Below are 14691 nucleotides of genomic sequence, written 5' to 3'. Positions count from 1 at the left end.
TACTGTATAGGCTGACATTTCTCCTTTCACTGTGTGCTTGTGTGTGCGCTCAACAGCCTTTTCAGTCAACATGATGTGACCTTTTAGATGGACTACGAAGTGACCTTATTAGACGAGATGAAATTTTAATGACACACCGACTGTCGTTGCAGGAAATAGTAACAGCAGACATCAAAGTCTGAAGGAAGCAAGCAAGCAAGGAAACTGTATTTATAAACATATTAGAGGTATAATATGCAGCTTTTCTGCTTTTAAATGTCTAAAAACAAGCAGACCTATGTTATGTATTTTGTTGAGATGTGTAATTACATAATGTTTCCATCAGTTTTCAAACCTAGAGAGAGCTGTAATTTGTCAATGGCATCATATCCTCTCTGTGCATGCCTCAAAGTTTTGACGATACATTTTTTAGATCTTGGTTGTTTTTAACTATATTTTATGGCCCAGATGAAGGATTTTAGTCATCAGACGTCTGCATCTTAAGTTATCAGAGAAACGAGCTGAGCAAACATCACCAAACAGAATTGGAGAAACACGATGATCCCACGCTCCTTCACAACGTCACCAAACTGTCTTTTGTTTTTATTGAGAGACTCCTGTCGGCAGAAAATCACACACTGTGCATTTAAGTAGTGGTATAAGCTGTGGAGCTTACTGAAATTTACTAAAATTCCCTCTGTTGTTCCTCTGTTGTGCGATTAATTGAAATTAATAACATCGTAATAGCACCAGTCTTCATCACATAGGGAGGGTTTAAACTCAGGCTTGCTGGACATCAGGCATAATTTAGAAAATACACCAACACAAGTGAACCATAAAGTCACAGGAGGCTCATGGCACTGTGTCAACAGACTGTCACATGTTGCACCCGCAGGTACTGTTTTATATTGGCCTATATTTTGGCCTCTGGGACTCAAGTCTTCCTCTGATAAAACAAGTGGAAAAACACTTAAGAAAATCTTTGCTTTCTGTCTTTTTGTTTTAGCATTACTGTTTTCTTTCTTAATGATTGTGAAAACAAAGAAGAAACAGCACAAGCACAAGGCTATTGTGTAAAAGTGATTTTTTTTTACATGTATAGAATTTGATCTAAATGTAGTGGTTTTAGCAGTAACCTCTAACTGAACCCAGAACAAATGTATATTTAGAAGCTAACAGTGTGGTAATTGCTCTATAGTTATAGACCTAAATGCTAAATAATCAACATAGCAGACTCTTAAAAGTCACTGATGCATAAATCAGCCATGTAAACGTGTTTAATTTTGGCATTTTATTAAGATTTGAAGGTTTTTTTGCAGCATGTAAAGTTTTAGGAAGGAACTTGCTACAGTTTTTCATTTAACTCAATAGAAACATCTGGACTATCTAGAATAAAATAAAAAATGTCTATGAGCTGTTTGTGATTATCATAATGTGTGGAACTACATTTTGATTGGACGTGAGTCAGTAGGCAGGTCTCGAATTTCAAGACTAAAAACATGTTGAACCCTCAACACTCTCAGCCTCTCAGGAAGTCAACCAGCTTATGTTTTGTTTGTGGTTGTCAGGACCGTCCGCATTGTCTGCTCTTTATCAGCAGTTAGGTGCTTATCTGCCCACCCCACCCAGCCTGGAGGACCCTGCTACGTCTGCTTCAGTTTAATGACCGTTAACATGGCTGTTAGTTAAGCTGTATATCTCAAAAAAAAAAAAAAAACCGTCAGCACATTAAAATAAAATTTCTGGGCCAGCAAGTGGTTAGCCCTGGTAGAAACCAAGCAAATCGGCGACATTGTTTTGGGTTCTGGAAACTCGTGACAGTCTGAAGACGACAAGTTTGAAAATGAAAACAAATCTGGGAATGAAGTGAGCTTTAACAAACACACCAAACTCCATTTGAAATTCTTGATATTTTAAAGTTTCCTCAGTGGATATCAGAGGTGAACACTGGTTTTCTTCTAAATCCTTTCTAACTAAGCTACAGTTGGGCATTACTCTTGAACTTACTGGGCCTGATTCTAGCAGTTTAAGCCGCTGACTATCACTCAGTCAGAGATTGTACCTGTTCACCAAAGTTATATAGAGCAGCAGGTGTTTGAGAGAGTCTGAAGCTGCTATTTTAAGGTAAAACTGTTGCATAATGTCGCTTTAATCGATGAATCGTGTTGATCTATAAACACCTCTTTGGCACCTGAGCTGTATTTTTTGTTGTGTTGTCATTTCTGCTTCGCCCTCCCTCGATTTTCTTTTTGCTCACTTTGTCATGTGATCTGACAGATTGGCCTCCATGACCTTTGTTCCCTGCCACTTAAACACAACCCCTGCTCCTTTTCCTAATGACACTGAGCTTGTGACACTCCCTGCCCATAAGCACACACATATACATACATTGCCACATACATTTGATGACATTTACCTCCTTACTTTACTTACTGAGATTGGTAGATTACCCAATCTGAGCCTGATAAGGTTTGTCGCAGGGCAGACCTGAATCTCCACTCCTCCTTTTGTGTAATGGGTGTGTCTCTCTCTCTACCTCCTGTTCTCCTCTGTTTCTGTCTCTGCCCATCTGTCCTTGTTTTTTTTTTCTTGCTTTGACTGTCTAGGGAAGAACAGTTTCAGTCTCTCTTGGCTGCGAATGAATGTGCTAAAATACTAATAGTCTTTTGTGGTTCAAGAAGAAGACTCTTGCTTTTGCAGAAACGGTTACGTAACAATTCACATTAGAGCTGGAGGTGTGCCAGAAAACTGAAAACACAGGAGGACTGGCAAAACAAGAATATTTCAGATAACCGAACGCTTTGGAAACATTGTCACACCCCTGCTGAATTATTCACTAAAAGCTGTTTATGAATAACTTTGAAAGAGGAAGTAGGCCATGCAGTTGCAGGATAATGCATTGTGTTGTTAAAGCTTCAGGAGTTTGGAGAAGACAGTGTGCATCTGTTGGATCTTCTAGCAAAAATAACATAAACTTTCCTCTGGAAACTTGCCCTCTTTATATAACTTCTACACAAAATCCTTGTTGTCTGTGTCAGTTGTGTAGATTTAGGATTTTGTAATCAATGTGCGGACCACAAAAATCCACATGGAGTCCTCTTTCTTTCAAGTTTGAGCTGAAACTAATCAAATTTGTCAAGTCTGAGCACTTAAACTGGAATTTGTCTGCCCCCTTTTTTTTTTTTGGAATATTTAATAATTTTGGCATCCACAGCATTATTAGCATTTCAGAACTACAGACAAATTGTATTCATGATCACCTTTGGCTCAGGTGCATTATGAGAATTGTGGTGTCTTCCTAGGGATTCAAATGATGGCAGTCCTCTACTGCCCCTTTTTAAAGCTGTTTCTTTATGAAGATAAAGAAGATTCTGCATCTTCGTCATGTAGACGTCATAGGAGATACCTGCTGTTCTGGTCAAACAAGTTAGCAACTGTAATGCTAGTAGCACAACTAGCTAACTTTTGCCTCATTAGAATACCTGCCGAACTGTTAACTGTCAAAGAGTGTTTGTCTTCCTATTTTTAAGAGAGTGGCAGAGATTCACACACACTTCACACACTCACACTCACACAGCTGATTTTTCTTTTCAGTGAAGCTCTGGTTTCATTTGTGCAAAATAAATCCTGCATAATTGATTTTATGTCTGGAGCCAGCCTTTTATTGTCACCGTTACATGTTTTTACAGTTTCTAAAAACACGTCAAAACTGTAAAAGACAGTCAGCTGATAAGTCTTTTCAGAGTCAGAAGATATATTCTTACACTGTGTGCTGCTATTTTTAGGCTATAAAGGGATTTTTTTCAACACAAATCATCTCTCTCAGATCTTTGACATTTAAAGTAGCAACAATTCATTATTTTTATAATAATAATGAATCTAATGGTGTTGTGAAAATGTGCTTTTATTTGTTTGACTCAGTGAAAACAAGCTAAGGTGGTGTAATCAAAGGTCTTAACGCCAATTCAGTGCAAACTCCATGCCACTTGTTTCCACTGCCCCCAAAAACACATGCTCAAGACATTTTCACGTTTTATTCTACAACATAAAATACGTCAGAAAATACCTGTGTCTTAAAAAAGGCGGTTACTAACGAGTGTCTAAATGAGACTACAGAGGTTGTTGGGGATGTTAACATGAAAACCCATCTACTCACCAGTCCACCTTTACAGCCTCGTTGTGTTTCTACTCACGCTCTTTCAAACTATCGCTAACTTTCTAAGAACAAAAGCTTTTGTAGAAGACAAAACGTTGACGTCATGTGACCGTGGTGTAGTTGGTTTATAGCCTAGCATTAGCTTTTTACTTCTAGAGATTGTATTTAGGCTTCAAACATCAGAACAGTGGTGTTCATCTGTGAAGATTATCTTGCTGAACAGATCATGTAAGCAGTTTATTTTCTGCAATAATCCAATTCTGTTTTTTGTTGAGGGAACCAGAGTGATGCTAACTTTGGGCTTGGCCTACAAAAATCTGTCATTCTGCTGCAGAAAGAAAATAGATTAATCTCTACTGAAACTGATTATCAAGAGCTGAGTTTAGTTGTGACCTTGGAAAGAGTTGCTCACAAAACAATCTCAGTGCGTGGCCCATTTAGTAGCTCTTCTGGAGCTTTCAGTCATATCACAGTTTTCCTCTGCAGATGGCTCTGAAAGGACGTCTTGTCTGCGAAGGCTTGAGAGTTCGTTCCTGGCCTTAGGACCAAATAATCCCTCCATAATAGCAGGAATTATTACTATATTGCACCACAGTAAACTTGAGAAGTGTGGACTCAGTGAAAACCAGTGCTACATAAACTTTCACTCAGCGTCATCACCACTCGTACAATCAGCAGCTTGAAATCAGGAGCGGTAATTTTTCTCTCTCTGGTCTTATCAGCCGCCTGCTGCTTTCCTCTCTTTTCCTGTCATGTCGTTCTAGCTCAAAGTTGCTGACAGTGCGGCTGCAGTCCTCTCAACTTCAACTTACTGTGTGTGTTTGTGTGTGTGTGTCACATCAACACTTCCAGACCGTGTGCCATAATGATATCAGTCAGCATGAAGAAAGAGCAGCTCAGCAGAAATGACTTGATGTCCCAAACACAGGCACACACAGCTGTCTTTGTCTGTTTGTTTGAACTGAGGCTTTGCTACACATCATATTATATAACACTGGGACTAATATAAACTTAGTAGTGGGATTCCTCTCATGTTAAAAGCTATTTTGGATGAGAAGATGAGACCGGAGGCATGTTAGTTTTTAGATTATAGTGGTTTATTGACAGCAGGGCAACAGATACCAAATATATACTTACTTATTTTTCTGCATAAATGTACAGGGTTTAATTTGGTCTCTGCACAACAGCTTCATATGGGCTTTAAATACAACAAACAAACAAGGAGAATGAAGTCAGGCTGTATCTCATCAGGAAATCTGTCCAAGCATTCAGTGCCAACTCTCAGCAGTTGGCAGTTTTTGATGAGAGTGCAATGGACACAATCCAGTTGGTGCTGAAAAAGTATTGATGTCCGATTTCAAGCCGTAACTGGATATGTAGAGATTTCTAATGATTTACAGCTGTTTTGATAATCGTAATATAAAAATTCAGATCGTTTTTTAAGCTAAAACATCAAAGGTTCTGTGTCTGCAGCTTCTCCAGTGTGAGGATTTGCAACTTTACTCTGTTTTATATCATTAGGTTCATATCATTTTAGGTTTTGGGATGTTGATCAGACAGAAGACGACATCTGAGGATGTTGTCTTGGGCTCTTGAAACTTTATAGACCAAACTCGTCAACACATTTACACACAATTAAACAATTAAATCAAGAAAATAATTTCCACTATCAGAAACAACAAAGAAAACTTGTGAGAGACGCTGCAACCATTAAATATTCTGCACTTTTTATTAATAAGTTATCAAAATTGTTGCATATCACTTTCTGTCCATCAATTAATTGATTAATTGACTCATCTTTTCAGCTCTAGTGGGCTCCTTATTCTTATCAGGAAGACCACTGTCGTCAGTCAGATACATACACATGCACACACCAGGCAGAATATCCTGTTGCTTATACCATGTGGTGTCTGATAAACCTTCAAACTTTATGGTTTATACTTCAACTCTTCTTCTTCTTTGGCAGCATGTCCACACCAACGCACCACCTTTGATTTATTTATTTTTTTAATGCAGCGCTACTGTGAGTCTGTGCAGCCTAAACTTTAACCTTTCATCCTCTGCTGCAGCGAGAAGCGGCGAGGACGTCGATATGAGACGCAGTGAAGGAGCAGAAATTAATCTAGTGGGCAAAGTAGAATCATTTCAGCTTTTACTGTGCAGCTTGAGATCAGAATAGCTGCACAGGGCTCCAGTTTTAACTAGAAAAACAGGTTAGGAGAGCTTGCTAGTGAGTATGTGTGTGTGTACTGTATATAGTGTGTGTGTGAGCTTGGACATGCATATTTGTGGCTGTCCCGTCTTTGTTTCATCCCCTCACAGCGTGCGTGTTTTGTGGTCGGCGGCTGCGGTCAGTGCTGCTGATATGTGGCCCTGGAGGTTGTGTTTCATGCATGAGCGGTATGCGCGTGGCATTCCTTTCCCATACAGACTCATCACGCGCGTCTTTTTTTGTTGCCCGTGTTTCATGTCAACAAACAGGCGGGTTCGCAGGGCCGGTGACGGAGGAGCCAGAAGGCAGAGAAACAGCCTGGAAGGTCACCCGGCCTGCTGGGATTACCTGTGTGTGTTTACAAACACCAGCGATAGATATATTCAGTTTAATTAATAATGATATTTAAGTGAGAAAAGCAAACAAATCCACACGTTAAAAATCCGAGCAGGTAAGCGGACGCAGAAATGTTGGGAATTTTGTGTGTGAAAGGTGTTTTATTGTTCATTTGCTGTGCTGTGTGTTCAGTCAAAGAAAGAGACGCTGTGGCTCAGCAGGGTTTAGCGTTCGTGACAAAGGTCAGTGTGATTCTCGGTTCCTGTTTTGGTGAATTGCTCTCCTCTGCTCTCACGTAGTTTGCTTGTGTTTCCTGTAGGGAAGGTTCAGAGACTCACTGCTTCAGTGCTGCAGCTGTCAGATTTTCTTTGGCCAGAGCCACTCAAGTAAGCTGCAAAAGCAAGCAAGCAGGCCACTTGAAAGATGGACGTACTGATAGATATATATAGATTAAGGGATGAACCAATTAGTCAGTGTCAATCGGCAGTTTTGGTAATTGACTAATCATTTGTCACTTTCCGGTATTTCTTTGTCTAATGTGATAGTAAACTGAATATCTTTGGGTTTTCAAGCTGAAGATGTTGAATTTTTGTTCACAGTTTTCCAAGATTTAATAGACCAAATGGTTAATCGCCAAGTCCAGCAAATAATCAGCAGATTAACTGGTAATGACAGTAATCATTAGTTGTAGTTTGCAGCCTTAGATAGATTGATGGGTGGAAGAAATGCTTAATTAATCCCACTGGGAAAATGGGGAGGTTGTAGCAGCCAAGACACAAAGTGGTAAACAACATGAGAAAAGGACAGTCGCAGAGGTGAGTTAGTTAACTGAAGGGCATAAACTTAAACTTGACAAATGGAGCGGAACTAAAACTCCAAATTTATGTTTTAAGTATTGCAAGAAGACATTAAACTTCAGTCACAGCATTAAAACCAGTGACAGGTGAAGCAAACATTGATCATTTTGCTATAATACAGTGTTCTGCTGGGAAACCTTGGGTCCTTCCATTCATCTGGATGTTACTGTGACACCTAAACACTGCAAAAACTGCTCTGAAATGTCTCAAGGAACACGACAAACAGGTGCCAAGGTGTTGACCTGGCCTCCAAACTCCCAGACTGAGCATCTGAGGGACGCCCCAGAGCAAGGGCTGCACGATCTGACCAAGATCTCATAACCTGAAAATAATATATATCATGATATAATACATTCACAAGTCGAATTTAAAGTTTGAAACGTGAATGTTCTTAAAAAGCAAGACGGAGAGCTGTTAACAAAAGCTCTGTAAACTGAGTGACTTCAGAGAGTGACCGGTCCAAATGTTTCCCAAAGTCGAGGAGCGCCGGCAGCGTTCGCTGTCACCTCCGCTCACAGCTCGTCTGTTTAAAAGGATGAGCGATGGATGGATGGATTTTAACCAAAAACAAAACAAAAAAACACTCTCCTGTCATGTCACATTCGCAGCTTCATAAGTGACAGCTGTGTGTATTTCTGTGCGAGCCTGAGGTGAGCGTGCTGCACTGATTTGGTCGCGTCGTCTCATGTTTCATGACAAACGCATCTCGTCTTAAAATCGACACACACACACTCAGACACAGACAGTAGCAGGGTGATTTTGTGAGTTTTCTCTTAATTGTAGACTCAGCTGACACAGGTCAGACACTGAATGCACAAAGCAGCTTGTACTTGGCTGAGCTGTGTGTGTGTGTGTTAGCATGTGCGCTCTGCAGAAGTCAATAGACTCTGAAGTGACTCTCCAGTAACTGGGGGTTAAGTATGTCCCCTGGGGTCTTACTTCCTCTGAAATATTGACTCAGCACCACAGGGAGAGGTCGGTCACACACACACACAGACACACAAAGTGCCTTTTCCATTACATGATGTCTCTATTTTCGTTGCTACAGTGATCTGTGTGGAATGAACAACAATCAGCTAATGAATGTGGTGGAGGGCTTTCTCCTCCTCTTCTCTGTCTGGGAGATAACACATTAAGAAATTAATTTCAGGTGAAAAAAGCAGTCTGATTGGATGGGGTTGTTCATAAATTAATGACGTCTTTATTGGGAATTTTCAGCTACAAGTTCAGCACACATAATACACATTAATAGTATATTACTCATGAAAATCAACACTTTTATCACATTTACCCTGAACACTGGACTCCCGTGTCTGTTGCTCTTCACTGTCCTTGAAGATCTTCTGTTTTCCAGGAAGTTCATGCAGTCTTCAAGGCACTTTGCAGACCAGTTAACATGTATTCTCTGCTTGTCGCCATGATTACTGGTTTACAGTTAGGGATCAGGTATTTTTTTCCCAGCCCATGTCCTGATCTGAGGCCTTTAATATTGGGCATCTGTTGCTGTGTCTGATAATTATACTTAAATAAAAGGTAAAGGCTGCTTAGTAAAAAATATACACGATGTTGATTACATACACATTGAAACAGCAGTTGTAGCTAATAATCTGGCTCATTACTTTACACTAACAAAGCTTTTAAGTTGATCATCTTCAATAATTCCTGGAAAATTAAATTTGCATTGAACCAGCTGAGTAATTTATTAGCAAAGACATATCAATCTTCTCCGTCTGTTGCAACGATAAAAACTAATTCTTCAATAATGAGCCAATTAATCGATTCGAGCCATTCTGAAAAAATACCAAACTTTTGCTGTTCACAGTTTCTCAAATGTTGGTTTGCCTCTCTTCTTTTACGGCCAAAATAAACTACCAGTTTGTGCTGGGAACTTGTGAAACGCACTTGTTGTTATGTCAGACGTTTGATAGCCTAAATGATGAATGGATCCTGGTAAATGAAAATAATCCATCAGCCCTGATGCCTCGATAACAACTGTTTGAACTGTTTGTGACTTGTTTACTCAGCCAAAGGCAAATGTTCGGCGTCACCGCTCGTGATTTTTAACATCCAGACTAAACATAGAGCGCCTCATCGTCCGCCCACCTCGACATCTCACGTCGTGACGTCACAGAAAAAGCCGGGCCTGGTGGGAAATGGATTCCTTGAAGTCCCTTTCAGTTTATTCGTGTGGTAAAAAACAAGCAAGGTCAAAGCCGAGAATGTGTGTTTGTCTTTGTGCCAGCAGCGCCCACTTTGCCTGGACATGCAGGCAGACTTCAAGGACACACACACAAAGAAAAAACACTTCAAGCCTTTGGTCTCCTTTTAATTGCTGGTCATATGAGCTCTTTGTAAATCCCATTGATCTGCTGCTCTCTTTTTGGAAACCGAGACAGTTGATGGACCTTTTTGAATTCTCGCTCTTTCTCTCTACCTCGACCTCTCTTTTGTTTTATCCTTTATTGCAACATGATAGCATGTGGTTTTGGGGAGAATGAGAATAAACAGATATATAAATAGAGTGGTGACGGGAGGACGCATTTTTGTAGCCCAGCCCGGAAGTTAGCATCATCCTGGTTCCCTTGACAAAAAGCCAATGGGATTTTTCCATTGGCTTTTGGATTGTTGCAGGAAATAAGCTCCATGATCAACAGAAGTTTGTGATACTTAAACATTTTGTTCAACAGATAATCTTCACAGATAAACTCCACTGTCCTGATGTTTGAAGCCTAAATTCAAGCTCTGGAAGTAAAAAGCTAATGTTAGGCTATAAACCAACTAGTGCTAGTTTTTTCTGACGTATTTTATCTCATAGGATAAAACATGAAAATGTTGAGCTTGTGTCAAAACTACAGACCTTATTTCATCCATTTAACCAAAAACTTGTTGACTTTGGGACGAGTGAACCAGGAAGTGCTAACGTGCTAACTTACGACTCATTCCTGCACAATTAAGACAGCTCCTCCTATATTTAGGAGTAAAGTCATCTTATTTGCCTTCACCTGTCCTGTTTAAACCAGTTGCTTGCACATGTGTATCCCCACATATGCGCTGTGTGTTTATCTCAATAGAGGAGAGGAAATGATTCACTAAGGGACCAAAGCTCCCACCACCACCCAGATATCCTCTGAGTGCTTCCCTCTGGCAGCTTCTTTAAAAATTCAGAGCATCATCGGGGCCAAGTCGGCACTCGTTTGGAAACAGTGCTGCAGCCGGCCCCGCATCTATCTGCATTTCAGCCATGTGAAGAATCCACCAGAGTGTGTGTGTGTGTGTGTGTGTGTGTGTGTGTGTGTTTGTGTTGTACAGTAACGCACGTGGCCAAAGTCCAGACCCAACCCCGTCTGTAACGATCTGTACATATTAACAAGCTATTTGTGGTGCGAGCAGAGGGAGTGGAAGGACGGGTTAATGTTAGAACAGAGCTGTGATCAGATAGGAATCCATCATGATATGATTGTTTGTTGTGATCGGAGGGGCTCGGCCCGTTGGGAGTGTACAGCCCTGGCTTGAATCTCCTCAGCTTTATGAGTTTCTGTGACCACAAGCTGGATCCAAGTATCTTCAGGGGATGGCGATGAAAAGCACCCGGGGGGAAGCTTTTACCTGTCGCACCAACATAACTTTCATTACCCTGGCTCTGCCTTGGCTGCTGTTTATATGGGGATTAGTTATGACTCAGTGTTTGCCATGTGTGCAACAGTTTACCAGGAGCCAGAAAAAAACAATCCAGCTTCATCTGTTCATAGAAAGAAACACATGAGGAGGATCGCATGGAGAGAAAACAGGAATTAATATCAGAGTGAATGTGCAGCATATGGGTTTCATCTGATGTTTGTAATAGATGCCATTACTGGTTTTAGTGCACAGTGTTTTTAATGTCAGAATAGAGACTTAATGGAGATATTTGAGGGTTTGTTTTGTCGTTTTCATTTAGCCCAAATCATAAAACCTTTCATTTGAAGGTATTTTTTTTATTTGGAATAGTTTTATATTGTGATACAGGGCTTTTTTTTCTTTAGGAAAATCAATTGTGGATAAAATAACCAGACAGGAAGGCCTGTTTTTGGTTAATCCAGAGTTAATACTTTACAGATCATCACATTGATGCAAAAACTGTCACAAATCCAGTCATTTTCCAACCATAAAAGTAATAGCTGCAACAAGGGGTGGGCGGATCGATCCAGATATCGACACCAACGTTGGTATCCAGCGCTGAGATATTTTATGGCTGTAAATAAAAACATTGCAAACTGCGATTTGTGTACGGAGGATATTAGCTACTGTGGCAACACCAACCATTTATACTAACACATGAAAAACCTTGGAAAAGAGGATTCAGAACTACAAAAGAAACAAAGAGAGGAGGAGGAGGGAGACGCTGGCAGAGTCCTCTCAGAGGCAGCTGTTACTTTAGCAGACTGATTATCTATAGACTACATTCAGACATTCAAACAATATATTCAGCCCCTTGAAACGTGTTAAATGAATTATTTTATTGGAATTGACCAAAAAGTATTCCTCACAGTACATAAGCTGCTTTTATAAGTAAAAAGTAAGTAGTAGTAAGTAGTAATTGTCTGTTGTTGGTGTCACCAAGTCTGTACCAAGCCTAATTCTCCTCTTTTATTGACTCTGCTTCCTTTTTATTCCACATTATCACCACCAGTGTGCTGCAGCTGTTTACCTGCACATTACATCCAGAAGAAGAACCAGGACTCATTGTTTCACAGCCCTGTGTGCTCTGTAGCTGACTGTAAATCATTAAGTAATCACGCCGATAATGCAGCCTTTAATCCTCCGTTTTTGTCTCCCCCAGGAAAATCCCACCTGGCCATCGTTCAGAAGGTGAACAACGAGGGGGAGGGAGATCCGTTCTACGAAGTGTTGGGGCTGGTCACCCTCGAAGACGTGATCGAGGAGATAATTAAATCGGAGATTCTGGATGAATCGGATCTTTACAGTGAGTTCGGCTTTGCTTTATCACTGCCCTTATCACCGGGCTGATAAGGTTATTTTCATCCTAATCTTAGTGATTTCATTATTTTATTATTCATTATCTAAGTTGTTGTTGCTTTATCTTTTTAGATGCATGTAAACAGGTGTAGATTTACAAGATTAAATATTAAATGACTCCTCTTTCTTTGCAGCTGAGATGATTTTTACAACCTTGTTCAGCTGCTGTAAAATCCCTGCACAGCATGTTCTGTTGATTGCATAAATCTTTTTGTGCGTTTCATAATGAGTAACTTTTGTGTTTCTGTCACTTCTTCCAGCTGACAACCGCACCAGGAAAAAGGTGGCGCCCAACAAGAATAAGAGAGACTTCTCAGCCTTCAAGCACGAGAGTGAATCAAAAGTGAAGATCTCTCCTCAGCTGCTGCTCGCTGCTCATCGCTTCCTGGCTACAGGTGAGGGGCAGGTGCACGCACGAAACCACTTTTTTCTCACACTATCACTCACCCATTTATTAACTGTAAGCCAAGTGTACATTTGAACATATGTCATACATCTCGCCATCTGACAGGCAACTCAGGTCCATACTTGCAGTGAGGAGGTTCAAATGTGTTTATCTATTTGGAAGAGCTATTAAAGAGCCGAGCCGTACGCCTGCCTGTGCCTGGACTCTGGACGTCGTCCAGCTGGATCGTGATGCCACCGCTGCCACAAATCACTCGAGAACGTGTCTCGATCTGTCTGTTTAGCGAGCGTCAGCTGATACGCTCTGGCAGGGTTCAGTTTTAGCACTAGCCGCTGCTAGCATGACGTAGCACTTCCTCGCTTCCCAGACGCTGTGGTGTGAGGAGCGTGCCAGAGTCTTCCTCTGCAGGGCATTACGTCAGCGTCTGCTTACTTACTGTTTCTGTTTTCTTTCTCAGGACGTTGGTCTCGTTTTTCTGTCTTGACTCATTACACAAGAATTCGATTTTTCATTTTTCTAGAGGTTATGTTTAGCCGGTCGTGCATTCCAGCACAGGAAGTCACTGTTTCCCTGTTTATTTTCCTTTTTTTGTTCTTGCTCAGATTGATGATCACTACCCGGCTGTTTTTAGATTGTGTTTCATCTCTGCTGCAACTGATATCTGTCATGGGATATCTGGAGTGTCTCTGGCCTTTTGACAGATGTTTTCCAGGCAGGGAAAGTCAGGGAATATCAGGGAATTTTACAAGTAAAGTAAGTCAAGTCCTTGCATATGTCTGAGGACGTTTGTGTTTTGCAACAGGACGCTCAGTCAGTCTGTAGATTTTGTTGTTTTTTTTTGAGCTGAAAGAAAAAAATCATTAACAAATTATGAGGATATAAAAACCACAGTGATCTGAAACAGTTATGGAAAGTCCTTGAAAAGTCATGGAACATTTCATCTGAGCTCTTTATTCTTTGAGAAAACCAGGCGAACTCGTTGACCTGACGTGTAAACCAATGAAACCAATGAATGAAAGGAGTTTGTTTGTCTTAGTTGATGTATTCGAACATTGGTTGTACGTGCCTCACCTCTCATTGTGTGTGTGTGTGTGTGTGTGTGTGCTGCATAGGGTTTTGTGTTTGCAGGTTGTTGAGTGTTTCTTTGTCCTCAGTTTGGGTGGAGACCAAGGCACTTATGATTGAGCTCTGATTGCAAAAGCCTGCCTTACAACATTTGAGAAATACATTTCACCCATTCATCTGTTTTTTAAACAGGGACAACGCACATCAATCAACATCACTGTAAATGTGTTAGAAGGCTAATTTTTAACTGCTCACCAGTGGTGTTGATGCTGAATTTTAAAGAATATAATCCAATATTTAGGGCTGAAACAAAGTATTGGCTGTGCAGCAAGAATCATCAGATTGGTCTATGTAACGTAAAAAATAGTAAACACATGCTCGTTATTATTTCTCAGCTCCCAGACATATTTACATGAGTTTTCTTAGCTATTATTTACATGTTCAAAAAACAACTGAAGAAAACTACGAGAAAGAAGAGCCGTCTTTATAAAGCTCGTACAAAATGACAGTTAAGAAAATAAAAAATAAAGGAAAGTTTTGGGGGAAAACATTAGTCCACCATAAACATTAGTAAAATTAGATTGAGATCGACTAATCGATTAATTGACAAACTGTTTTGTTTCTATTTGATACAAGGCTACACAGAAGAATATAAGCTAGTTTA

General features: G+C 40.4%; 1 protein-coding gene across 2 annotated transcripts in view; it reads left to right on the top strand.

Annotated features, from left to right (window-relative positions):
- LOC108878373 (metal transporter CNNM4) overlaps positions 1–14691 on the top strand; it is a 48741-nt gene that overhangs the window by 5471 nt on the left and 28579 nt on the right. For both annotated transcript variants that reach the window (XM_051075021.1, XM_018669005.2), the window contains exons 2-3: positions 12360–12503; positions 12817–12951. In XM_051075021.1, the coding sequence (XP_050930978.1) occupies positions 12360–12503; positions 12817–12951 (279 nt within the window). The remainder of the gene's footprint in view (positions 1–12359; positions 12504–12816; positions 12952–14691) is intronic.

This window comes from Lates calcarifer, linkage group LG13, assembly GCF_001640805.2.
Source record: "Lates calcarifer isolate ASB-BC8 linkage group LG13, TLL_Latcal_v3, whole genome shotgun sequence".
Classification (NCBI taxonomy): Eukaryota; Metazoa; Chordata; class Actinopteri; family Centropomidae; genus Lates; species Lates calcarifer.
The sequence above is the reverse complement of the archived record's forward strand: the minus strand, read 5'-3'. Positions and strand labels throughout refer to the sequence as shown.